Source organism: Talpa occidentalis, unplaced genomic scaffold, assembly GCF_014898055.3.
Source record: "Talpa occidentalis isolate TD23 unplaced genomic scaffold, MPIMG_talOcc4v2.1 talOcc4.7, whole genome shotgun sequence".
NCBI classification, from domain to species: Eukaryota; Metazoa; Chordata; class Mammalia; order Eulipotyphla; family Talpidae; genus Talpa; species Talpa occidentalis.
The window spans coordinates 91,286,024-91,311,649 of NW_023605083.1; the positions used below are offsets into that span (position 1 = coordinate 91,286,024).

Sequence of the window (25,626 nt, forward strand, 5' to 3'; positions counted from 1 at the left end):
CAGATTCCCTCCAAGGCCCTGTCCTCTCCGGGGTGGGGTGAAGAAGGGTCTGACTTTACCAGGCCCAGCCTTATGTTCCCACCCTGTCTCCCTCCTCACCCAGACCCCAAATAACCAGGCCACACACCGGGTTTCAAGTATCTGTCTCTTCCTTTCACTCTCTCAAAAGAAAAAATAAATAATTGCAGAAGGCGGCAGCATTTCCAGTCTTCCCCTGGCTCCCTGACACCCAACCCCCAACCCCTGCCCCCCACCCCCCTCCCATGTTCCCCACTCCCTAGACCCATCCCTCCCCTTTCCCCAAAAAAATCCCAGGAAAAAAAAAAAAGCCACAGTTAGACCTTCCACTCATGCAAACCAGCAAAGAAAAAAGGTGGGGGGCATGTGGAAGGCAGGGGGCCCAGAATGGAGTCCCCCTACTTATCCCCCCAAAAACCACCTTTGAGAAGAAAAAAATGGAAAAAATAAATGAGAAATCAAGGGACATGGGGAATTATGATGGGGCAGGGGTGACCCCAGACCCTGCCTCAGGAGAGAGCGGAGGCCTGTGGCTCTATATCCCTGCAGCAGGGTGCTCCTTGAGGGGGGCCCTGACTTCTGGAATGTATATGGGAGAAATGGGGGAGGGCAGGTGACCCCCAGTGGGTTTGTGTGTGCGTTGGGGGTGGGCAGAGTCTAGGGGTCCTAAGGAGCAAGGACTCGGGACCAGGAGCCCGGCTCCCCCACCCAGACCTCAGATTCCTGGGGTTCAGCAGCCCAGTTCTGGGGTGTGGGTATACATGCAGAGGAGTGTCCCCCCTCCAATGGACTGGATCCAGTTAGAAAGGAAATAAATAAGAAGGGGTGGGAGGGAGGCAGGGGGCGCAAAGGGCTTGGGCAATTGAGTCCAGACCAAGGGGCCCGGGCGATGGAGGCAGGGCGAGTCCAGGCCAAGCCAGGGCAGGAATCAGAGTCTCTCTCGGGCTGGGACCCAGATGTAGGGGCCTGAGAGGTCCTCGATGACACGCTTCACCTTGTGGTAGATCTCCTCAAAGCTGTCTCCCTCCACGATGGCTGGGGGTGAGGTGGAGCAGGGCGTGAGATCAGATGCCCATTCAGGGGAGTGGCACCAGCCCCAAGGAAGGGGCACCTTTTTCTAATTCTGTAAGCCATGAACCACAGGGCTACACCCACCCACCCAAAGATAGGACAGCTCTTTCCAAATCATCCACCCCGTAGAGGTATCTTTTCTCAACATCAGCAAAGGCGCCTCGTGTGCAATAGATGGGCTCGCTGTGCCTCACCTGAGAAGCACTCTGTGAATTCCTGCTCCAGCTTGGTGGCTCTGTCGAAGGCTTTACGGGCTTGCTCCTCTGTGATCCGCTTATTAATCTCTCTGTGAAGAGTGAGAAAGATGCAGATCTGAGGGCCTTGGGTCCCGTCCTGCCTTTTACCTCCTCTTTTTAAGGATGTTATATCACAACCAGAACTTTCTAATTTGGAACACGTAGCAAAAAATACAATCCCAAATATCTTCTGGGGTCAGGTACCCTTAACCCCCACCTCGTGACCCACCCCAGCCAGGTGTAGCAATTCCAAGGGCCTCTCTGGAACCTCATCCTTCCAGCCTTCAGCTCCAAGTGAAGGGATTCAGACTCTAATTCCCAACAGCCCCAAGGCCCTGGCTTGCCCCAGCAGATGTGTATCCCAAGGGCTGCTAGGAATTGTAGTCCTGCCTACAGCAGAGGAAAAGAGGGACAGGAGAGGAGGGGAAAGGCCCAGCATCCTCTGGGATCTAGCTCTCCTGTGCAGAACCCCTTTGGGGGAGTGCTGAGGGGGGCTACTAGAGCAGCTGTCCAGGGTTCTGAGGGAAAGGTCAATGCAGAGGTCTCCTGAGGCCCATGGCCACAGGTGTGGGGAGCAGAGGGGAGAGCCCCTGGGACCATACTCACAGCACATTCTCCAGGGAGCGGGGGCGGATGAAGATGGCGATAGGGTGCAGGTGGGCCGCCTGCAGCCGCCGCACGGCATTGGCCGAGACGTCGAGGATGCAGTGCTTCCCCTGGGGGCAGGCAGGTTGGGTGGAGGGGGACCAGCAGGTGGTGCAAAGGACAGACAGAAGTGCCAGGACAGGACACAGTACACGGAAAGGTGGGGAATGGAAGGTTGGCCAAAAGGGAAGTGACATGGATGTCAAAGGACACATGTGGAGAGTCAAGGTGAGAAGCGGGTATGAACAGAGTGAAAGACAGAGAGAAAAAGGAAAGGGGCAGAGGGAAAGCAAAGCAGAGGCAAGCACAGGCAGGGATGGAGGAGGAATGAGGAGCAGGAAAGGAGGGGACCCAAAAGATGGGGGCAGAGCAAGGCGAGAGGGACAGTGGAGTGCAGGATGGGGGGAGAAGGCAGGAATAGGACAGGTGGAGCAAGAAAGCAAAGGAAAAGGAGAAGGAAGTAGGATAGAGGGAGGAGGGAGGGGAGGACGGACAGAGGACAGACAGATGGAAGGAACAAGGAGAGACAGATGGGAAGGAGGAGAGGCAGATGGGGAAAAAAAGCCATGGAGAGAGAGGGCAGAGTGGGGGGCAGCAGGGAAAAGGAGGCAGCACAGGAGTGGGAGAGGGGAGTAGAGGCCCCAGGAACAGGAGAGGGGAGCGGGCCAAAGGGGAGTCAGGCAGAAGGGAGGGAGCGAGTTGGAGCAGCCAGACCACCAGAGACAAGGCCACAGGAAGAGAGGAGAAATGGGGCAAGGAGGAGGGAAGGAGAGGAACAGGGGGACAGATGGCGGTGTGGAGTTTGGGGTCAGGAAGCAAGGGAGGGAGGAGTGGGGGCGGGGCACAAGAGCAGGCGGTCAGACAGAGTCGCCCAAGAGGAGAAGGAGGTGGAGGAGGAAGTCGAGACCCAGCAGGGAAAGAGACAGAGAGAAAGAGAGTTAGAGAGAACTAGAGGAAGGCCATGGGGTGGGGAGAAGGGAGAAGGAAAAGGACTGGGGTGCCCGCTGGGTCCTACCTGCTCTGCCACCTCTCGTACGGACTGGACGCTGGTTCCATACAGGTGGCTGTTGTACTGGCCGGCCTCAATGAACTTGTGCGCCTGAATGTCCTTCTCCATTTTCTCCCGGGATGACACAAAGTGGTAATCCCGGCCATCTATCTCATACTCCCGCTTGGGCCGTGTCGTATCTGCCAGGAAGTCACCCCACCCCCCAAAGATCTAACCACCATCCCTCTAGCTTAAAGCCTGCCTACAAACCCTACAGTGCCCATCTGGTCCTCTAGCACAAAGGGGCTGGGGCTGCTGGGGAGACCAAGACTAAGGAGGAGCAGAACCACCTTTCCCAGCACCCTCAGGTTCTCTAGGTCTCTGGAAAGGCTACTGTGGAATATGAGGATGCTGAGAAGCATCCCTTCTCTGTGTCCTCCCACACCCCAATGTCCACAGGCAGTCTTCATACTCAGTGAGCAAGCTCCTCAGCCCATCCCAGTCCACCCCTCCTCCACCTCCACCAAGGCCCCAGCACTCACGGGGAACACAGGATCCAAATTTGTCGGGGAACTCGGAGAGAAGATCATCATTGGCGCGGTCCTTGGTGGGCCCAAGGATGATGATGGGGCGAGCATAGTGCACTGAGGAGAGAGCTGGCTTAGATGGAGAACGGAGTCAAGGAGCAGAAGGGATTAGGGTCAAGGCACAAGCCAGGGCTCACCTTCCATTTGTGTCACTGTCTCGTAGCTCAGAACTGAGTCTTCTCGACCTAGAAGGTAAGACATCTATGAGGAGCTCTGAGACAGGGGGCTCAGAGCCCCGTGATACCTTCCTGTGGATATTAAGAAAAGTTCAAGCCCCTCTCCCCCCAGGTTTTCCCAAACTGACCCTACCTACCCTGTGATCCAGAGCTTGAGCCCCAATCCTAGAAAGGAAGAGCAGGCCATATGGTTGGTTGAGTTCTGTCCCAAAAGTCACCTTCTTTCCCACCCACACTCCCCACCCCTTCTACTTACCTTGGCCTTTAACCTTGACCACTCCCGTCGCTCAACCCTGTGGAAAACATGAAGGGATGGGGACTAGGGGAATGCCTAGTGAGGGTCCCAGGGCAGGTGATAACCCCATCTCCCAGCAGCCCCTGCAATGTGTGTCCCAAAAGCTCACAGGAATCATGATGCCTGGGAGGGCCCAGCAGACAGACCCCAAGTAGTCAGAAGACAGACCCATGCCCTGTTGGCTGCCCACCATGAGAACCCTGGGAACTTAGGTGCCTGTGGCAGGAAGGCTGCAATTCCTGGGAGCCTCACCGTCGTTTGCTGGGGATAAAGCCAATGTCATCGGTTTCACTGTCAGAGTGGACTCGCCGCGCCTGCCACCACTCCTCATCACTGGCATCGATTACGTGCAGCACATCCCCAAAGCGGAAGCTCAGGGCCTGGCTCAGGAAGCCGCAATCCTTGGTCTTGTCGTAATCGAACAGGGCCCTGCAGGACAGGTGGTCGTGGGTCAGAGCTTGGCTGAGAACTCCAGAAAGGACACATTGGCCACCCTGAGACCCATTCTGAATGTTCTGGGCAAAGAGTCTACAGCAAAGAACAGGTTGCTGATGGTTCTCCCACAGGTGCTGTGGAGTCTGAGGAACCCAAAAACTAGGAGAATCAAAAGCTCCACTGTCACTCTCAATCATCACAATTAACAGTCATTCAGTCCATGCTATGTCCCTTGACTGGCTGTGGATCTGTGTAATTTCTAAAGTGAAAGCTAGAATTTCCGAGAAAGCTGTCCACAATACACACACACACCAGTCACAGGAGTGACTTAGAATCTACCCAACTTCATGAGGGAAAAACAAAGATGGGGCCTCCCCTGGTGGCGCAGCGGTTGAGCCCTGGGCTGCGAAGCTGCCGCAGCCTCTACAGCACCGGTTCGATCCCTGGCCACCTGCGAGGGTCCCACATGGCGCGCAGACCTCTCCTGCCGCCCGCTGCTCCCCTCAGCAGTGTACTTCGGTCCTTCTGCCTGTTCTGTTTCCCGCTCTGGCTCTGGTGAATTCTCTCACCCTCCCGCACTTCTGACTGTACCCAGTGCTTGTATGAATAAATAAATATATCTTTAAAAAAAAAAAAAAAAAAAGAAAAACAAAGATGACTCTTTGCAAAGTCTGATTACCCTTATCAGGATCAAATTCCTGTCAGTCAACTGCAACCCTTACGATCAGGACAGGGAAGGAAGGAACTGAGACAGCAAAGATGGAGGCAGAGTAACACCAGAAAGAAGGGAGAGACTCCAGGACTGTCCAGTGTCACTGGGAAGTCAGAACTGAACAACTTGGGGGGCACACTGGACCCCAGCAAGGAGGGAAGAGTGAGTACATTTCCCAGTCGAGCTGACTGTCTGGATGGTCAATTCAGCAAGAGAGAAAACACCAGTTCATCAAGACAGAGCACACAAGCACACAGGAAAAAGATGAGCTCAGTTTGGGACATGTTGAATGTGAGATGCCTGTGGGACATCCCAGTGGACATGTCCAGAAAGCAGATGGCCAAACTGCAGGGTTGCACCTCTGGGAGGAGGTCAATCTAGAATTGACAGCTCCATGACATCTGCAGAGCAGAGCAGCAGAGAAAGCCACGTGAGTGGACAGGAGCCCAGAGAAGGTGAAAAGAAAGGGGGCAGCAGAAGCTACAGTGACTACACCTGGGAGAGCGAGAAAGAAGAACTAATGGGAGAAATCTTAAAAACGAAGCAACATCCACAGGAGAAAGACGAAAGAGCTGAGCTCAGTCCCCCTGGACTAAGCTCCACAGAGATGTGCAGGCTGGGGCAATATTCCAGATAGCCTGGAGGACTCTGCTACCCCTGGCACTAACCTCTGAGTTGCTGAATTGTGAGGCAAACTGGAGGTCCTAAGGGAAGTGCCAAGGTGACCAGGGGGCCCTCCCTGGTGGTGCAAGCAGTTAAGATGCAGCACTATGAAGCCACCCGCAGCCACTGCAGTGTGAGTTTGATCCCTGGCCAGGAAGGTGACCCACATGGCACAGCAGACCTCTCCTGTCTCACCTGCTGCTCCCCTCAGCAGTGTATTTCAGTCCATCTGCCTGTTCTGTTCCCCACTCGGTCTCTCGTGAATCCTCTCACCTCCCCCCCTCTCACCTCTGGCCTGTACCTCAGTTTTTGCATGCATAAATATATCTTAGAAAAAAAAGGCAATAGGGTTACTTGAGACAAAGGCTATTTTTCCCTTTGATATGGAATATTGCAAAATACTACAACCTGTGCAGCTGAGTGCACGAACACCAACTCAGCCTCAGACATGGGAGAGGAGCTGGAGACAGGCAGGGTTTAGACGAAGAGCAGGAGCTGGCCTAGGGACATGGGTGGGGAATTCAGAATGAGGAGCCCAGCCCAGGGAGTGTCTGACCTGATGTAGAAACCCCTTTTGGGGTTGCTCCGCAGGGAGGCGGTCCCTGAGCCCAGGCTGCTGTTCATGAGCTGCTCCCGAAGGTCATGGATCTTGGCCTCGAATCGGCTATACTCTGGGGAAGAACAAGAAGGTTCTTGGGCCCTGGCCCATCCTACTGCTGTCCTCCCTCAGTCAGCATTAAAGCCACAGAGACAGAGTTCTAAGGACCATTATAGCCCACAAGTAGGGGGAGCTCAGGCCTGGTACCTTCTGGTTTATACTGAGCAATGATCGTGACCGTCTGACCCGCATTCTTCAGGGCAATGGCAGCCTGTTCATGACTGGCATTGCGGAGGTCAACACCGTTGACCTAGACAGAGGAGAGACTGAGTGGCTGGATATAAGGACCAGGTACCAGCCTACCCAAGAGCTCTGGACTACACCCCAGGAAGGGGGTGATACAGGCAGGGGCTGGCATTCCCTTACCGAGAGGATCTGGTCCCCTTTCCGCAGCTCCCCACTGAGGTCCGCAGGGCCCCCAGCCAGGATAAAGGAGATGAAGATGCCTTCACCATCCTCGCCACCCACGATATTGAAGCCCAGGCCCGTTGAGCCCCGGTGGATGACAATGCGCCTCGGGTCTCGGGGAATGTCTTCCTCCCCCAGCAGGTCCTTGGCCACTGGAGAGTAGCGCCGAGGGGAAGTCGGGGTCATGGCTGTGGGGTAATCAGTGCCCAGGTAGCTGCTGTGACTGATCTCATTGTCCAGGTGTTGGGAATAAGCTGAGGAAAGATATGGGAGAAAGGATGAGATGGACATGCAAGGAAAGAGACAGCACCACTACCCTACCTTCTCCCTAGAGAGAGCCGGACTCAGGTGCAGGGAAAGTTACTCTGCCAGAGATACAAGGGTAGAGTGTTAAGTCAGGTCACATCAATGTTGGGGATCAGGTTCATAGGTGACATCAGGGCTTGACTGTCCTAGGGGATAATGGGTGCGAAGGTTGTTACATGTCCTAGGTGGAACAAAGAACAATCACATTTGGAGGGTTTTCATTTAGTCACTGAGTCTGAAGTCTCTTAATCTGTAAGATTCCTCAACAATTTTTTCCTCTTGACCGTTTGTTGAAAAAATTAGGTCACCTGTGGAATATAATTTTCCACATTCTATTAGGGAAATTCTATCAACAGAGTGTGTGGCAGGGAGAAGGGGGTGCTTCTGGCCCACAACTCTTGGAAATTGGTAATTCATTCTAGAGTTCATCAGATTCAAGTTCAATTTTTTGGTGGGGCCTTCCTGGTGGTACAGGGGTTGAAATCTCAGCGCTATCAAGTTATCGGCAGCCACTGTGGCATGAGTTCGATCCCCAGCCAGGGAGCTAACACACATATGGGGCAGCAGACCTCTCTTGTCTCACCCACTGCTCCCCTCAGCAGTATATTTCAGTCAATCCACCTGTTCTGCTCCCCACTCTGTCTCTGGTGAATCCTCTCACCCAAACACACCCCACACCGCTGGCCTATACCCCAGTATTTGTATGCATAAATGAAAATAAATCTTTAAAAAAAAAAAGAACAGTTGGGCCTCCCTGTTGGCACAAGGGGTTAAGCGCCGCACTGTGAAGCAATTTGCAGCCTCTGCAACACGACTTCAATCCAGAGAGCAACCCAGCAACCCAGGATGGCCAGGGAGCAACCCACATGGCGCAGCAGTCCTCTCCTGACTCGCCCGCTGCTCCCCTCAGCAGTGTACTTCAATCTGCCTGTTCTGTTCCCCACTCTGTCCCTGGTGAATTCTCTCATCCCCCACACCTCTGGCCTGTACCCCAGCTCTTGTATGTATAAATAAATCTTAAAAAAAAAAAAAAAAAAAAAGAACATAGCCTCCCTGGTGGCACCAGGGGTTAAGTTTCAGCACTATCAGGCTATAGGCAGCCACTGCAGCACGAGTTCGATTCCCAGCCAAGGAGCTACCCACACAGCGCAGCAGACCTCTCCTTGTCTCACCCATTGCTCCCCTCAGCAGTGTATTTCAGTACATCTGCCTGTTCTGCTCCCCACTGTGTCTCTGAATCCTCTCACTTGCCCTACACACCTCTGGCCTACACCCCAGCTCTTGTATGCATAAACAAACAAAATAAATCTTTTTTTCTAAATAATGGGTTTTTTTTTTTTTAATTTTTTTAAGTGGGGTACAGGCCAGAGTAGTGGCAGGGTGGGGTGGGGGAGAGATGAGAAGAAACACCAGAGAGAGCAGGGAGCAAAACAGGCAGATGTACCGAAATATACTGCTGAGGGGAGTAGCAGGCGAGACAGGAGAGACCTGCCATGCCATGTGGGTCACTCCCAGGCCACAGACAGCCTCACAGCGCTGTGCTCAACCACCAGTGCCACCAGGGAGGCCCAAACAAAATAAAAAAAAAAAAAAAAAAACCTTCATAGGTGATGCTGCTGGGTACTTTCTACCACATCAAAACAGGATGCAATGTCTGGCTGTCTGTTAGGTAAAATTAATCAGTAGGTTTGGGTATTGACAGCCCAATCTATCCATTATAACATTCCCCATGAGCCTTTCACCTAAGTTTTAGCAACCACTGATTAGCAGCACCTGGCTCTGATATTTCATTGGGGACTACAAAATAATGAGACGTTACTTTTTTTTTTTTTGGAGAGGGAGCACTTTTTAAGGGGAGTTCTTACATAAATTTCCCCTTTTAAGCCATATGGTTAATTTGAAGTGTAGTTTTTACAAGAAAAGGAAGATAATTGCTCAACCCTTTCCCTTTATTTGCCACTTTTCAAAATAAATGGGTTCCCTAGCATCCTCCAAAAGTACCCAATTGTTCTTAAGTATCATGATGATCTCATTGATTTTAACATATTTAATGAGCTTTCACTGAATGGCCAGTAGGAGTCCCTCCTGTGTCTTTAATGTGACCCTAGTAGTTTTGGATATGTTCCAGGCTTTCCAGTATGTTACAAGCTCATCTTGTACATTTTTTGCCCAAGGCTAAGAATCAGCCCTTTCTCCAAGGAGTCAAAGTTCCTTTTGGTAGGTTATGGCATTTAGAAATAATTCCATGTGATTTTATTATGTTTTTAAAGTATGGTTTCATATTTGCTAGGGGTAGTCATGCCTCATTATTCTTTTCCAAAAATTTCTTTGCTATTCTCCCAAATGTATTTTTCCAGTTGAACTTTAAAATCAACCTGCCAAGTTCCGGGAGGGGCAGGGGGAGATTAAAATGCTGATTAGGGCTGCATAAAATATATAGATTAATTTGGAGAGAGTTGAGATGTTTAGCATACTAAGCTTTTCCATCTGGAAACAGGATGTGATTCTCCATTTCTTCCAGTCTTCTTTTGAGTCCTTTAGTATACTTTCATCATTTTCTTCATATATATCTTATACGTTTCTGGTCAAAAAACCAGAAATCTACTTCCAAGAATTCTATAGATTTTTTTTTTTCCTGCCAAAAGAGATCTTTTTACTCTTCTTACACCTATTGCTGAGAAGTTACTAATTCTCGCTATTAATCTTTCATAGCCACATTCTTCACCTTCCAAATTATTTCTAAGTTTTTCAATTGAAATTTCAAGTTCAATTGTCCATCAATTAGATTTTAATCTAGATGGATAAATAAGGATGTTTGTTCTCCTTTCTTATTTATTTTTTAAAAGATTTATTTTATTTACGCATACAAGAACTGGGGTACAGGCCAGAGGTATGGGAGTGAGAGGATTCACCAGCGACAGAGTGGGGAGCAGAACAGGCAGACTGACTGAAATATAGCACTGAGGTGAGCAACGGGCCAGACAGGAGAGGTCTGCTGTGCCATGCAGGTAACTCCCTGGTCAGCTGAGGATCAAACTCCTGCTGCAGAGGCTGCGGATAGCTTCACAGCACTGTGCTCTGCTGTGCTTATTAACTCCTTGCGCCAGCAGGGAGGCCCTCTCCCTTTTTAAATGTAGTATCTATCCATCCTTCTTGCCTTACCACACTGTCTGAAATCTCTAAAGCAGTGACTCCAGAGCCTCCCTGGTGGCACAGGGGTTAAGTCTCAGCGCTATCACGCGATCTCCCATCAACTATCCCTTCAGCCTGAGTTCAAAATCCTGACAGGGAGCCAACAACCCACATGGCACAGCAGACCTCTCCTGTCTCGCCCGCTGCTCCCCTCAGCAGTGTATTTCAGTCAGTCGCCTGTTCTGCTCCCCACTCTGTCTCTGGAAAATCATCTCATTCCCCCCACCACCACTGGCCTACACCCCAGTTCTTGTATGCATAAAAAAATAAAAATAAATCTTAAAAAAAAATAAAGCAGTGACTCTAAATCAAGGTGATTTCGCCTCCGAAGGGACATTTGGCAGTATCTAAAGATATTTTTGGTTGTCATAAGTGGTGCGAAAGGATCTTATTGTCATTTGATAGATAGAGGCCAAGAATGCTGTTAAACATCCTATGCTGCATAGAAATACCCTCTATAAGAAAAAAATCTCAATTCTCGAAATGTCAGTAAGTACAAATGTTCAGAACACCTGCTCTAAAGCAATGTAGAATATCAGCAACCACAGTCATCCTTGCCTACGTCCAAACTTGATGGACATACTGCAAGGACTTTATCATTATGAAATGTTCATTACTGGCTTCTGATAACTAGTCTTCATCATGTTAAGGAAAATTCCTCTGTTGCTAGTTTAGTAAGTTTTAACCCAAAAACAGATGTTGGATTTCTCCAAATGCTTTTCCCAGTCCTATTAGAAATGACCTTAAGGGCCTCCCTGGTGGCACAGGGGGTTAAACACAGCACTGCAAAGCTACTCACAGCTTCTGCAGCACCAGTTCGATTCCCGGGGGGCCAGGGAGCTACCTACATGGCACAGCAGACCTCTCCTGTCTCGCCTGCTGCTCTCCTCAGCAGTGTATTTCAGTCTGCCTGCCTGTTCTGTTCCCCACTCTGTCTCTTGTGAATCCTCTCACTCCCAGCACCTCTGGCCTATACCCCAGTTCTTGTATCATAAATAAATAAATAAATCTTTAAAAAAAAACAAAAACAAAAACCTGTCCTTTTTTAAAAAAAGAAAAAGAAATGATCTTAAGACATCTTTTCTTGGACCTCCCTGGTGGCCTAGGGCTTAAGTCTCAGTGCCATCACCACTATGGCCTGAATTGGATCCCTGATTCCTGGCCAGGGAGTTCACCCACATATGGTGCAGCAGACCTCTCCTGTCTCACCCACTATTCCCCTTAGCCATGTATTGCAGTGAATCAGCCTGTTATGCTCCCCACTGTGTCTCTGGTAAATCCTCTCACCCCCCACCCCACCTCTGGCCTACACTTCAGTTCTTCTACGCAATTCTTTTCTTTTTTATACAGGAATCATATTAAGAGGTTTCCTAGTATCCAGTCACCTTTAGTTTTCTGAAACAAACTCTACTTTGCACCGTTTGCAGCTGCATATGGTTTGCTATTATAGTATAAACTTTTACATCTCTATTCAGAAATAAAAGCAGTCTATACTTTCCCTCTTTCACGTAGTTTTGTGACTATTTGTACTGACCTTATAAAATGAAATATGAAACATCATTTCTTATACTTGGAAAGAACGTAAGATCTGAAAAAATCAGCCATAAAACCATGTGGTCTGGTAAAAACCATACAACCATGCAGGGAAGAGACTATTGACAACCTTTTCTAATTCTTCCATGGTAACTGATTTCCCATCTCTTCTCCAACCACAGAAAATAACAGACATTGTGACTATTTCATGGGGAACAACTGAAGAATGGTCATCAGAGGTGTTACCAGGTTAACTGGGATACATCATGGGGAGCTTTAGGGTTTGGAGGGTTCTCACAGGTTGTGATGTCTGGGGGAGCATAGCTGTCACTCAGGTAGGCATTGCTGGGCTTGGCCACCTTTAGGTAGACAACGTCATATGTGTTCTTCAGGGCTGCCACAGCATCCTCATGCATGACGTCCTCCAGCCCCACACTGTTGACCTAGGGTCAAGGGAAGCAGAGCTCAGACAGAGCCAGAAACAGCCCCACACAGATGCACTGGGGGTGAGGTGAAAGGGAAGTCTGGGCCTGCCCAGGGTCAGTAGGTGAGACTCAAGTGCAAGCTAGAAAACTGATGGAGGTCCTCACCGCCAAGATCTTGTCTCCAATCTGCAACCTCCCATCCTTGTGGGCTGCACCACCTTCAATGATCTTTGTTACATAGATGCTATTATCTCCAGGAATGTGCTGGTTCCCAACACCCCCTGCAATGCTGAAGCCAAGACCTGGAAAGCGATGACAGAGGTGGGTACCTGGGAAATAGGCTTTGGGGCAGAGGACAGTAAGGACAGGAATGTCAACATAAAGGGTTACTACCTTTAGGTCCTTTGATGAGCTTGATTTCCATGAGCTTCTCAGCTGGTGGTTTCCGGCGCATGACATAAAGGCGGACAATGGAGCCTGCTTCCTTGAGGGCTTCCACTGCAGCTGAGTGTGTCACCTCCCGAACGTCCACTTCATTTACAAACAAGATGCTATCGTTGACCCTGGGGGCAGCAAGGTGGGCCTGAGCCAGGAGCTTCCTGCTGCCCTGGCCCTTCTTTTCTAAGGAAACTGAATCCTAACCCCTGTCTCCTCTCCCCACCTGAGACGGCCATCCTGGGCTGCAGCCCCGCCAGGAATGATCTTGGTGATGAAAATGGATGGGTCGTCACCGATGTGTGGGTTGTCAGTGCCACCTGCGATGCTGAAGCCCAGACCTGAGTTACCCTGGGCAGAGAGAAGAGAGGGGCAGCTCCCTCACTGCCCACTCTGGGCAAAGTGAGTAGGAAGGCAAAGGGTTGGGGAGCTGCAGTGAGCAGGAAGGTACAGGGTTAAGGGCTGGCCACCTACAAAACATGGGCACAGAGAGAAGCACAGACAGGGAGCCAAGGAGATACAGGATGGAGAAACCTGCTCACCCTTTCCAAAGTGATCTCCTCGTATTCCATTTCCCCCTCGGTCCCGTTCACCTGCAACTCCAGCACGGACCAGAAACACAGAAACAGTGAGACAGACATTCCGACCAGAGAACCTGCCACATCCTGCTACTAGGACGCAGACCCTCCCTCGCTTCCTCCTTTCTCCAAGGACCCAAAAATCTAAACAACTCACATATCCTGGGGCTTCTAGGGTGTCTGTGTTGACAATCACAGGGGGAGAATTGGCCTGTGAGGGGAAAAAAATGAGAAACTGCCTGAGTCTTGGCTCAAGAGGGACTCTATAAACAAGGGTCCCAATAGCCAGGTTATCCTTCAGTCTCTTAAGCAAGGCTGCTCTACTCCTGGAGCCCCTCAAGGACACAAGCTCAATCATATTACATATATACACATGCACACGTGCACGGACCTAAGTCTGCCCAGCCCAGGCCACCTGCATGTGGTGTATGAGGTGTATGAGAAGCAAGAGAGAGACAGCCAGACGGGGGAGCAGCAGATGGTAAAGAGAGAAGAGGGAGGGGCAGTGGGGGTGGGGACTAGCTTCTCACCGGATGTAACACCACAGGTTGTTATATGCCTCATGTACTACACACATACACCCCAGGGTTTATGCCCACCCGGGTTCTGGGCCCCCTGTGCCTACATACACTCAGATACATTTATAAGTCCCCCCTCAGATTTGCCTCTCACCTTCACACACATTTGCCTTTAATCCTCCCACCACTCCCCGAATCTGGGGTTCCCCCAGAATCAGACCCCTCCTTCCATCTCGCCCACCGACAGCCAATCCGCCCCTTCCTCATGGGACCCTGTTGCCAAGCAACAGTATCTCAGTCCAGCCAAGGCCTGGGGAGACCCACCTCCTGGAGGCCCGGTCGTCAGGACAACGGGGGTGGGGGAAAGGGGAGAGAGGGTAGGCGTGGCCCAAGGGTGACCAGCCTAGTGATCGGCGAGGCCCTCCTCTCGTGCCCTCGGCCCGCCCCCCGTTAGCCTGGCCAAGAGTAGTCCAAGCTGAAGAGGTTTGTGGTAGCAGCGCAAAGCAAAAAAATCTCCCTTCTTCCCTCCCCTGCACCCCTCACACAACGCGGTGCAAAGGACGTCAGGAAAGGGGAGTGGTGAAAGACATCCGGGTTCCATGCCTCTCATTTCCCTGCAGCCCCTTCACTCAGGAAAGGGTTAACGTGGGGCGTGCCCAGGTCCGTGACGTCAGTCGCCTCGTCGCGGCAGGGTCTCTAGACACTGGGGCGGGGCCAGCTTTAGGCCGGTCCTAGGGGCTTCCCCAGTTGCCAAGGCAACCGAAGCCACGTCTCCATGGCAACGAGGGGAGGAAGCCAAGCGCCTCCTTCCGGGGTCCTCAACCTATTACCTCCTTAAATAAATATTTGGAGCCTACGAAGTGCGAGGCACTCATCAAGGATTCCCCAGATTCATTCTCGCTCTCCTATTCCAAAAAGGTCCTCCCCCCAACTGCTCTTTCTCAACACTCGTTACCATTTTCAAGCACTATAACAGACTTCAAGCCCACAAATCTATTAACACCATCCTCCGACCCTTTAAAACTCGGCAAATGCTGTTGTCTCAATAGCCACTGACTGCCAAAACCTCATCCACACCCAGCCTCTCCTCAGTCCCCGCCGGCAGCCGCATCCTGGGCACGCCTTCCCGGGCCCCATCATTCATCCCTCTCTACCCCAGCCCACATCCTCCCTCTACACCTTGTCCAAATTTCCACATCCCACCCTTCAGGTTTCATCTTCCAATGCCAGCCTCTTCTCCACCCACTTCCTTGTGCCTATCCCACCCTCCAGCCCCATTCCTTGGCATTCCTTCCCTTATCCTCCATCCTCTTTTCTGACTCCCCGGGAGATCAACACCACTCTCCCTTACCCCATCTTCAAATCCTCAAGATTCTATCTCCAAATTATAATCCTCCAACTCTCTGCACATCCCCCCGCCCCGCCCATCTCCCCAAAATTGGGACTTCTCCTCTACACCTGCTCAGGTCTCCTCCTGAGCCCTCCCACACCACACCTATAGCCTCCAGCACTCTCTGTCCTCTTCCCTTTGCTTTCTGAAAGTTCAGATTCCAACACTCCCTAACACTGTCCTTACTACCCCTTTTCAAGCTCCCATAGTTGACTGTCCCCCTCCCCAGGTGTTGGAGACCCCTAAGGTATAAAGTGCTAAAGCAAAGAAAGTCTCAAAGACATGACTGGAAGATTGGTCAACATGGGCTGGAAGACTGGCCCATGTCCAGACCGTGATGTCCATCCTGGTATCAGCTAAGTTTAACAGGAAACAGGTATGGTAACAAAGCAACTTGAAAACGCAGAACCTTGGCGGTGAATGTGTGCCAGATTAATGCTGAATACCAAGAGAATAAATCATTGTCTTGTAACTAACCCAAAAGGGAGGGGGGTGCAGCTTGTCTCAATAAAAATGAGTTGCACCCAGCACTCGGGGCGCTTGAGCTTGCAATGAGAACCCTTGTGCCCATGGAGTCCTGCTTCTCTTAAACTCTGTTTTGTATCTGTCATTTCATTGTTTCTAGGTTCTTTCAGATTCCTCTCCTCAACCCTGTACACCGGAGCTGGTTTCTAGCACCCAGGGACTTAAATTAACTCCATCTCTAGTCCTTCTTCCTTCACTCCTTGCAGCCCCCAGAGTATCACAGGAACCCTGCACTATCTCCCCAACTCAAGGGCCTCACCTTCCTTCCTCTCAACCAGCTCAACCTGCTGCCCAGATTTCAGACTCATGGTTGTCTGCCCACTGCCCCAGGACCTCTCACCTTCTGTTCTCTGTTTTGCCAGAGAATAGTTCTGCTATCCCCCTCGCCTCTCCTGCCACCTCCTTCTCACCCCAGAACCTGCTGCTGCCCCTCCCTGCCTCCTCATCCCTAGGCTCAGAAAGCTTCTCCCCATCTCTCTGATGAAATGTCAGCAACCTCCCCCTTCCCAGGGCATACCACAAGATCCTGCAGTCCCACCCGACCCACAATGTAACCACAACAGCTTTCCCGGTGTTCTCTATTCCTCCCCATCTTACAGTCCCAGACAAGACTGAGGGGAAAGAAGATGGAAAGTGGACCGAACACTAAAAGGTCTCAAAAACAAGGCCTCCCTAGTCCCAGCGAAGGGAACACATACTATGAGCAGAGGAAGAGGGAAGGGAAAACAGGTGGTAGTAAATAATAACAGGAGGGCAGAGGGGTACAGAAAGAAAGTCTGGTTGAAGGTGAGGGCACAGGAGGATGAGAGAGGGGGAGGCCTGGGAGGAAAGAAAAGACTTGATGAATAGGGAAGGGGTAACTGGGTGAGGAAGAGCAGGCAGGAGGAGGATGATGAGGGCTGACCAAAGCTGATCAGGCTGAGGGGAAGAACTGATCAGGCTGCAGAGGGCCTGAGCTGAGGATCAGGGAGAGGGAGGAGAGTGCGTGGGAGGGAGAGAGAGACAGCATCAAGAACTAGCGAGCCAGCCAGCAGGGAGAGAAGGGAGGGGGAGGGAGCACAGGAGGTGAGCAAAGGCCGGGGCAGGGGATGAGGCAGAAAGGCCCCATGAAGTCTCAGGCCAGACAGATGGAAAGGGCTGGAGACTCAGGAACAGGGAGAGCCAGGCCCAGAGGCTGGAAGGGGGGCTGGGGGAGGAGGGGAGGCAGGGCAGGCACAGGAGCAAATGAGGGCAGCAAAAGCTCTGAAGAGAGCTCTGGACGCAGAAAACAACCAGAGGTGGAGGCAGTGAAGGAATGAAGAGGGCCGGGGCCTAGAGAGCATGCTGGGGGAAGGCACTCAGAACACACACACAACCTGCCTTTAGGTTCTACACCCACTCCCACTAGCCTGGCCTCTGCTTCTGCCTCTCTGTGGAACAAGGTATTTCCAGGCACCAAATGGCCCCTCTCCCAAGCCCCAGGCCCCCAATCCCAGCCTCCCCCTCCTACAGCTCTGCAAGCCCTACCGGCCCTTTGGGGTGGTTGTAGCTCCGATGCTCCGAGGGCCGCACTGGGGAGGGGGCCGCCTGAGTCTCCTACCTTGAAGGGGGAGAAGTGGGTGTGGCCCACGACCCCGTGGACGGCCTCGAGGTGGGACAAGTTCCTCTCCGCCACGTGCATCAGCTCGGGGGCGTTTACCTGGTTGGGGAGGTGGGCCGGGCTGTGCTCCAGAGGGGGCGTGTCTTCATCTTGGTAGCGGTATTTCTGGGGATGGGGACAGAGGCGTCACTGGGGCCGCCCAGTGCCTCAGGCTCCAGGCTGCCAGGCCTCCCAGCCGCCTCCTCTTCCCCAGTCAGTGCAGTGCGGCTGGCCCTGGGGCCTGACCAACTCCTCCCCCCTCCCTCTCCTCCAGCCCATTGGTTCCCCTCTCTCCACCTTCCCCACAGCCCCCTCTCCCACCGAGGCCTCAGAACCTCTCACCTCTTTCCAAATCCCCAGCCCTCTCCCCCACCCGCTCCTCTTCACACTCAAGGACTCCCACCTTCTACCCAGCACTCCAGTTTCTTCCGCCCCTTTCCCAGGTCTTCATCTTCAAGTCCCTCCATTCTTTCAGAGCCCCAGACCCCATTCTCTACTCCTTTCATCCTCTTTGCTTCCTTCATCATCTTCTCATGCTTCATCCCACTCCCCAAACTGTAACCTCCCTCTTCCATACTCCAGTTGCTGCTCCAGCTCTAGTTCCATCCCACCTTCACCCCATCTTCGCTGCCTCAATCTCCCCACTGTAGCCTCTACCCTTTGAGTGGCTGTGTCTCTAGCAGCTTGCATGCCCCAGGACCCCAGTCAGGTCCTTCAACTAACAAGCACTTGGCATCAGCCCCACAAGCAGAACAAAGTTAAATCCATGCAGTTCTTCCACTGGCCTCCTTGGCATCTAAGTAGTGGTAAAGGGGCCCCAAGAGTCAGCCCCACACCTACAAATATCCTCAGCCCAGCCAAGCCCAGCCAGCTGATAGGATGTGCTAGAAAGGACTGGGGGAGGAGGAGGGAGGAACAGGGGTGGGAGAGCTCAGGAGGGGGGCAGGAATGGGTGCCTGGCTCCTAGACTGGGGAAGGGGGCAGAATGCTGTCCCAGGGTGAGTTCCTAGCCTCCCTCCAGCCTTTTAGAGTGAATGACCAACACAGCCCCTGGCCCTCTTCCCAACTACCTGCCATTTCAAGGGTTCCCAGACTAGCTTAACAGGAATACCAGTAAATGAGAGAAACTGGGGACCAGAGAGAGGAAAAGGGCAACTGGAGAAGAGTAATGACAGACAGCAACCCCGCCTGGGTCCTCCCACATCTGCCTCTGCCTACACAGAAGCAGAGACTCCCAAACTCCATTCTCAGAGAAAGATGAAGAACAGGGTGGTATGTGATGCAGGGCACCCTTAGGGACTAGAGAAGACAACATACACTCACTCGCCATATACACAGGCAGAAAGAGAAGGGAGGACTTCCCTCTCATAAAAAGTATCTCAGAAGCTGAGAGTTAGTACCCCAACATTTGGAGAGCAACAATTTCAAAATCAAACTGGAGGAAGCTTATCAATTGCTGATACTAGAGTATGATTCTAAAAATTCTGAGAATGATGAACCAATGCTGTGGATATAAGGGTATATATTTGGCTGTAGCTAAGGGTATAAAAAGAGAACAGGAGGGAAATGGTAGTGTGACCATAAAGACCCTCAAGCCCAGGCCACAGAGACAAGGAGAACCAAGGAACACCTTGATATACTTGAAGAGTCTGAAAGAAGGAAAATAGTTGTTCATCTGGATACACTCCATTTCCTGGCCTCCTGGATTCAATGCCAAGAGCAAGAAATGTAGAGACGGGGGAAATATGAGCTAAATAGCCCTCCTCAAAGACTCAGCCCTCTTGAACAACAGGGTTCCAAGAACTGAAAGAGGTTGTTGCTCATTACAAGCCCTGAAAAATTGGTCTTCACCCTGGACAGTGCCCTGGAAGCGGAGGGTCCTGGGAGAGGGGCAGAGGCAGCTCTCCTCTCTCACTTCATAACACTTCAAGTTTTGGAGTCTGAAGGAAGGTTTGAGCCTAATGTCCCTCCATTTTCACCCTACCATAGAGAAATTTCTAAATCTGATGAAGAAATGCCAAGGTGTACATAAATAAAATGAAAGAGTGGAAAGGAACATGTCATCATTTATTCTAGAGGAAATGATGGTAAACTCTCAGTAAGACTGCAGACACCTCTCCCTGCCCCACCCCCTGCCTCACAGGGGGTAGGGAAGTAATAGGACTAAGGAAAGGCTTTCTCAGGAATTTGGGGGAAATGTGAAGGAAATGGGGAACAAGGGAAAAGTACCAAAGTTCCCAGAATCTGGCTGAAGGAAGCAAAGGCCTATATTCAATCCCTGGACATTTTCAAAGTAGAAAGAAAGGAATTTACAAAAAAAAAGTCTGCGGATAGGGAAGAGTAATTCCAAAAGCGCAAACTGGAAGTTGGGTGTCTGGGTCAGCACCTCTCAGTCCCAGATTACAGGGGATTAAAGCCGGATAGGCAGCAACCAACGATCTCCTTTACCCTACTGGGACTCAGGGCCTGACCAGCAACAGTCCAAATGCTATTGGGGAACAAGTCTGAGCCCCATATATTAGAATATAATGCCAGTAAAAAAAAAGGCCTAGGGGTAGGTGTTGTTCCTTCCCCCTTAGGCCCCTCAATGCCGGAGCCCCAGTTGCACAGAATGACCTGGAACCGAGTCTTGCACCCCCAAAACAGAGGGGTGTGAATAAAAGTGGATGATGATAAGAGGGGCGACCCACTGCTCCTGTCCGCAAGACACTGCAACCCAGAGACCCCGCGCCAAGCATAAGGAAGAGCTACAGCACTTGAAGCTTGCACCCTGAGATTTGGGGGGTCCGGGAAAAGGGGAGCGGGACCGGAGCCCATACCGCGGCACGTACCACGCAGAGACACATGGAGGCGAATCTGTTCCGAGCCGACATGGAGAAGGGGAGGGGGACTGAGGGGAGGGGATGGGCGGGAGAGCAAGGGTCCCAGGGTTGGGGAGGGGGAGGGGCAGAGGGGCGGGGGCTGCGGCGGCCGCGGCGACTGGAGTCTGCGGCCGGAGGGGGGGGGGAAGGCGCCTGCGCAGTGCGGGTGAGCGTCACTGATGGAGAGAGGGGGTGAGGGGAGACCCTCTTAGCCATCAACTTTCCCGGTTCTAGCTGTTTATGTGGACTTCACCTCCCACATTATACTCCTTTTCCGACTTTATAGAGACACTCCCAAAATTTACCGATTTATAACTCTGATTCTCAGGGACCCCCTTATTTCATCTAATCTCCAATGCCTAAAATCACCAGGTCCCCTAAACCATTCCAAAAAACCTCGGACTCCCGGGGTACAGGGAAGTAAGTAGCGCTTCTCTGTCACTTCAGAAGGACCCCTAAGGGATCTAAACAGCCTCTGACAAGCCCCTCCCCCACCTCCCCAAAGACTGTTAATGTGAACAGCACTCCTCAGATGCCAAGATCTCCTGTTCTGTCAGTTCAGCCCCACCTGAGGGCCGAACATGCTTTTCCACAGATCATTGTTTTTGTTCCCAAATTAATCGAATCCTTAAATCTTTGCTTTTAAAGTCGTACTATCCCCCAAGCCACTAACAGAGACCTTGAAATTCGTGCACTTACCCTTGCTCTAATATAAACATCCAAATAAACTACCCAAATTCATTTTGGGTCCCCTGTCCAAATCCATGTATATAATGAGAAACTCATGACCTTCTAATACCAATTCCCAGTATCACCAGGCCCCAATTTCAGGGAATACTTAATGTACCTTAAAGCTGACCCTCCAAATTCAATCGCAACCTCTTCAATTTACTCCCAGGCCATTAAATTAAGAGATACTCCTCTATTCCTTTGCTTTTGCTCCTCAAAATCATACATTACCCACCCAACAATTTCAATATTCCCTCTACGATCCTGAACTTCAACCTTGTTGGAAAATTGTCCCCAAATAGATCTATCACCCCACATCTGTCTCAAAAAATGTTCATCAAAGTAAAATATGGCGTGCAATATGCAGTGACCCATACATATTCCAAAACACTCCAAACCGACCACCTCAGGTCTCTATAGAGGCTTCCATTTTCTACCAAACAATTGAACCCGAAAGTATCTCTTTCAAATATTCTCCCATTCAACGCCCACCTTTCCAATTCTTAAAGCATAGCGAGCAATCTGAAATCTGCTTTTCTGGTTTCTCTAAAATGCCCACAACGTGTCAAAAAGACGGACTTCCTAGCATCTCGCGCAGGCTCCCTCTCTTCCCGTTGATTAGAGTCTGTTAAATGCGCCCCGAAGATGACCCCCAATGCCCTAGTTTCATATCTGGAGAGAAAGCTTGGATCCTCAGGAGTCAGTGCGGTGGGGGCAGTTTTTGAAATTCCTTCTAGAATAGAAAATGTACAGGCCCTATTTCTCCACCAGTGGGCGCTATGGCCAATTAAGACCCTCTCCCATCCCCCATTTCCTTTTTCCCTCCATTTTCCGTTTCCCTGTTGCCCGGCAACGCAGCAATCAAGGACTTCGCTGTCGCCTAGCAACCGTCTCCCTGGCACTTAGAGCTGAGGTAGGAGGTTGTGCTCTGATGAAATCTGAACAGACCTCCATCTTAGAAAAATTGAGACGTCAGATCGCCCAACCTCCGGATTCTCCTTTCCAAAGACCACCCCCCCGCGCCCCGCAGTTATTTAGACAAGCCCTCAAATCCCGTCTCTTCTCCGCACATGGGACTACGCCACGCCCCTGCCAGTTCAGTCCCGCCCCCATTTCGGTCAGGTAACCTAGCGCCAAGGCCCCGCCCCTTTCCGAGTGTCGCTGCCCGCCTCCTAGATGGAGTATGCCTGACCCCGCCCACCTACCTCCGGGAGACCACGCCTCCGTCCACTTCCCGCCCATTTGCTCCCCGGCCTCGCCCACACTGTCCCTCCGCCACGCCTCTGTCGGCCAATGAATGGGACTGTTGGCCACACTGCCCCGCCCCCAGCATTTCAGCTTTGCCCAATAAGGACCACCCGGAGGGTTTAACCGCTTCGCCTCCGGGGCTCTGGCCAAATGCCCCCGATCTTTCCAACTTTCCCACCCTCCCCCACTTGTTCTGCTCCGCCCTCCGCCACCCTCGCCCAGCCCTCAACTCCACCACGCAACATCAGTCGTCGCCGGTTACCATGGTAACGGAGGCAGCAGCGCGCAGAGAAGGGGGGAGGGACGGGGGCGGAGTGGGAGAAAATGCTCAGAGACAGAGATACCGGCAGCGATACAGGCACGGATTAAGACTAAGTGATAGCTGTAAAGGCAGAGTTGGAACAAAGCACAGGCCTGGCACGTAGCTGATATTCAACAAATATTCCTTAAATTACTGCAACAGGAGTCTAAATATAGGCAATGAAAGATGGACGACTTTCAGAGGGAGCTGGGACGCTCAAAGCGTCCTCAAAGTCTGAGCAGCCCCTACCCTACCCAGCATTGGGGGGAGGGGGCAGGAGCCATGTGACCCCTGCTGGCTCTTCAGGAGCAACCCTCCGCTGCCCTGGATAGAGATGAACCACAACTCCCAACAGCCTCACGGGCAGCAATCCTTTAATATTGAGGGATCTGTGCCTCAAGGCCTTATGGGAGTTGGAGTCCCCACCATCCGGAGACTGACAAGTTTTGCGTCCAAGGAATGTGGCAAGCCTGGGTCTCCACGCCTCAGTAAAATCCAAATGCATGATCCTCTCTGCGCAAGGCTCCTTCCATCGGAGATGCTCAATCCTGGGCTCTATCGAAGAAGCAGGAATCTGGAAGGGAGCTGAATAAGCACCCCCTACCATAACAGCTGCCAATGCAGCCAAGCCCATCACCCTCACTGGTATATTTGTGTTCACCTATTGGAAGCCAGCCCACACACGCATTCCAGTTGGCTTTCTATGTACACCTGTAAAAAGCTAAGGCTAAAAGGCAGGCTAAGGGCAGGAGACAGTAGAAGCAGATCAGACAGACATTAAAGGAGGCCAAGCCAGAGAAACTGAGGCACAAAAATTCACTGAAACTACAGGGGATAGGGGAAGAAGCATCTTGGGAGAAAAGCCCAAGGCCCAGAGACTAGGGAGTGGGGACCCCGAATCTAAAAGTCCTCAACCCCCAATTGCATTCATCCATGCTCACACGTGCACAATGCATGTGTACACACATGTGTGAGTTTGTGGCAAGGAACATGTGTGTCCTTAGCTCCCTCCCCTGAGAAGCTGCAGTTCCCACTAAATATAACCCCCTCCCCAGCCTGTGACTCACCCGGACCCGCCTCCCGGCCCCCACTTCCTGTCCCACCCCCCAACCCCCAGCTGCCTGCCACCCGCCCAAGCCTCCCTCCACACACCAGGCATCCAGCTTTCCAGTCCTAGTCTCACAGCCAAGACCTAGGTATTCTGCATCCCACCAGAAGCTTGCTTGCAGTCCCCATCCATCTCCTGCTCTTTCCAGCAACAACCAACCACAAGGATACCCTTGTACAGAGCCTCACTACCACCAGTCCTGCCCTCCTCCTACTCCTTTTCACCCCAGTAACCTTAAATCCAGGTGTACTCCCCTACCTTGATCCCAAGTATCAGGGGAAATGGGAACATTCCCCTCCATCTGCTCTTCTCCTACTTCTTCAACCAGGGGTACACACAGTGTGGGAGGAGGTTCAGACATTGGGTACCTGCCTGGGTCACCCCCCCCCATTTTGCACCACCCACCTGCCCCCCACTCCTCAAATCCCCTCTCCCAAAACCTATCCTCTACCTCCTCCTCCTCCTTCTCCTCCTCCTCCTTAGAAGCTGACAACCTCAGCTGCTGCAACCTTCTACCTCCCATGGGAGTACCCCAAATCCTAACCTCACCTGATCCAGTCCCTCAGGTGAATCTGTCAGGCCCAGCCCTCTGACAACCCCCAACTATTTCCATTCCATAAGCGCAAAACCTGAATTAACAATTTCCTGGAATTGAGAAAGCACCTCCAAATGTATCTACCACCAGATGCTTGTTCTATAGCCTGAAGGCCCACCCCTTCCCTGCCAGCTGACACCCCCAGACCAGTCAGGGACTCACAACCAATAACCTATCCCCATGCCAGGAGCCCCCTGAAATTGGACAAAGCACCTGGAACACAGCTTATCCCCCAGGATAGAAGAGGACCCCCCCATATACACACGTAGCCCACTGTCTACATACAGGAGCAGGACTCCCGTGTGAACCAGGCTTCTCCTTAAGTAAGTCTCCCTCAAACAAACGCAAACCTACCAGGCCCCCAAAATCATAGAATACCCCAAATTAACCATTTCTCTACAGGTATAAAGGGATCACTCCAGGGGGCACCTGTGGCCAAACCCAGCATTTTTAGATGTAAACCTCCAAACTGAATTATGACCCCCAAATGTATTTTCTCATACTCTCACTCTAGGGCCCCCAGCCCCAAATTAAGGCTGCCTAACCCCTCCCCACAAACTCATACCCTCCTCCCAGTTTATAGCCCCCCTCCATCATGCTTACCTTGGTTGTCACTATACAGAGACAGTCCATGTTGGGGGGCCTGGCCGCGGTGGCGGGTAAGGGGCTCTGACTTCATCGGAGTTTCCTTCCTCCCCTCCGCGGGTCCTCACCCCTCCCCCCTCCGCACCCCACTTTTGCAGGGGGGGCCAGGATGGGGGGAGGGGTGAGAGGGGAAAGAGGGGGTTGGAGAAGAAGAGGATAGGGGAACGTGGGAGGGAGGGGAAGGGGGCCCTAAAAAGGGGTCCCCAATGGAGGGGATGGGGTTTGGGGCACACACCCCGATTCTCAGGAGGGGCGAGGGCACCACCGGGGGCTGGCAGCCCCGGAGTTCGGGGGCTGGGGCATGAGCTAAGGTGGGGGAGGGGAACTGGATTTCGGGGAGCCCCGGGATAGGGGGGGATCTTGCCTAACGGCCAGGGGCTAGGGGCCGTGGTGGGGAGTGGGGTGGGGGGGTTGGAGGCGGCAGCGGCCAAGGGAGCCGTGGAGCCTAGGAGGGAAGGGGAGAGAGGAGGAGAGAGGAAGCAGGGGGAGGGAGGGAGCGAGGAGCGAGAATGGGGGGGTGCCTTGGCAGAGTTAACTCCTTCAATGCTGGCAGGAACCCGGATAATGGGAAAGGACATTAGAAACCAAAGCAGAGAGGCCCTGAGGTGAACAAGGAGACCTGGTCTGCCACCAGCAACGACAGCAGAGGCTGTGCGGGTGGATCTCATTTCTTAGAGGAGAATGCGCCCCATAGATGGGCTGAGAGCACCACGGTTGTTTAAATACA

At 52.1% G+C, this 25,626-nt stretch overlaps 1 protein-coding gene across 12 annotated transcripts; it reads right to left on the minus strand.

Annotated features, from left to right (window-relative positions):
* Nucleotides 1–137: 137 nt before the first annotated feature.
* Nucleotides 138–25,369, minus strand: DLG4 (discs large MAGUK scaffold protein 4). Of its 12 annotated transcripts, none has more exons than XM_037494824.1 (20): nt 24,858–25,369; nt 17,473–17,538; nt 13,519–13,572; nt 13,326–13,376; nt 13,010–13,134; nt 12,742–12,911; nt 12,514–12,650; nt 12,222–12,366; nt 6,851–7,146; nt 6,632–6,734; nt 6,383–6,497; nt 4,269–4,445; nt 3,978–4,014; nt 3,859–3,886; nt 3,683–3,730; nt 3,501–3,602; nt 2,986–3,158; nt 1,932–2,041; nt 1,284–1,375; nt 138–1,053 (listed from the first exon to the last, which is right to left on the minus strand). In XM_037494824.1, exons 1-20 carry the CDS (start codon nt 24,885–24,887, stop codon nt 947–949), a joined length of 2,166 nt encoding a protein of 721 aa, XP_037350721.1. In that variant the 5' UTR covers nt 24,888–25,369; the 3' UTR covers nt 138–946. The 12 variants fall into 12 exon arrangements, with proteins under 12 accessions (XP_037350721.1, XP_037350715.1, XP_037350720.1 ...); XM_037494818.2 differs by having other exon boundaries at nt 17,374–17,538; nt 24,858–25,361; XM_037494823.2 differs by having other exon boundaries at nt 13,326–13,382; nt 24,858–25,360.
* Between the last annotated feature and the right edge of the window lie 257 nt (nt 25,370–25,626).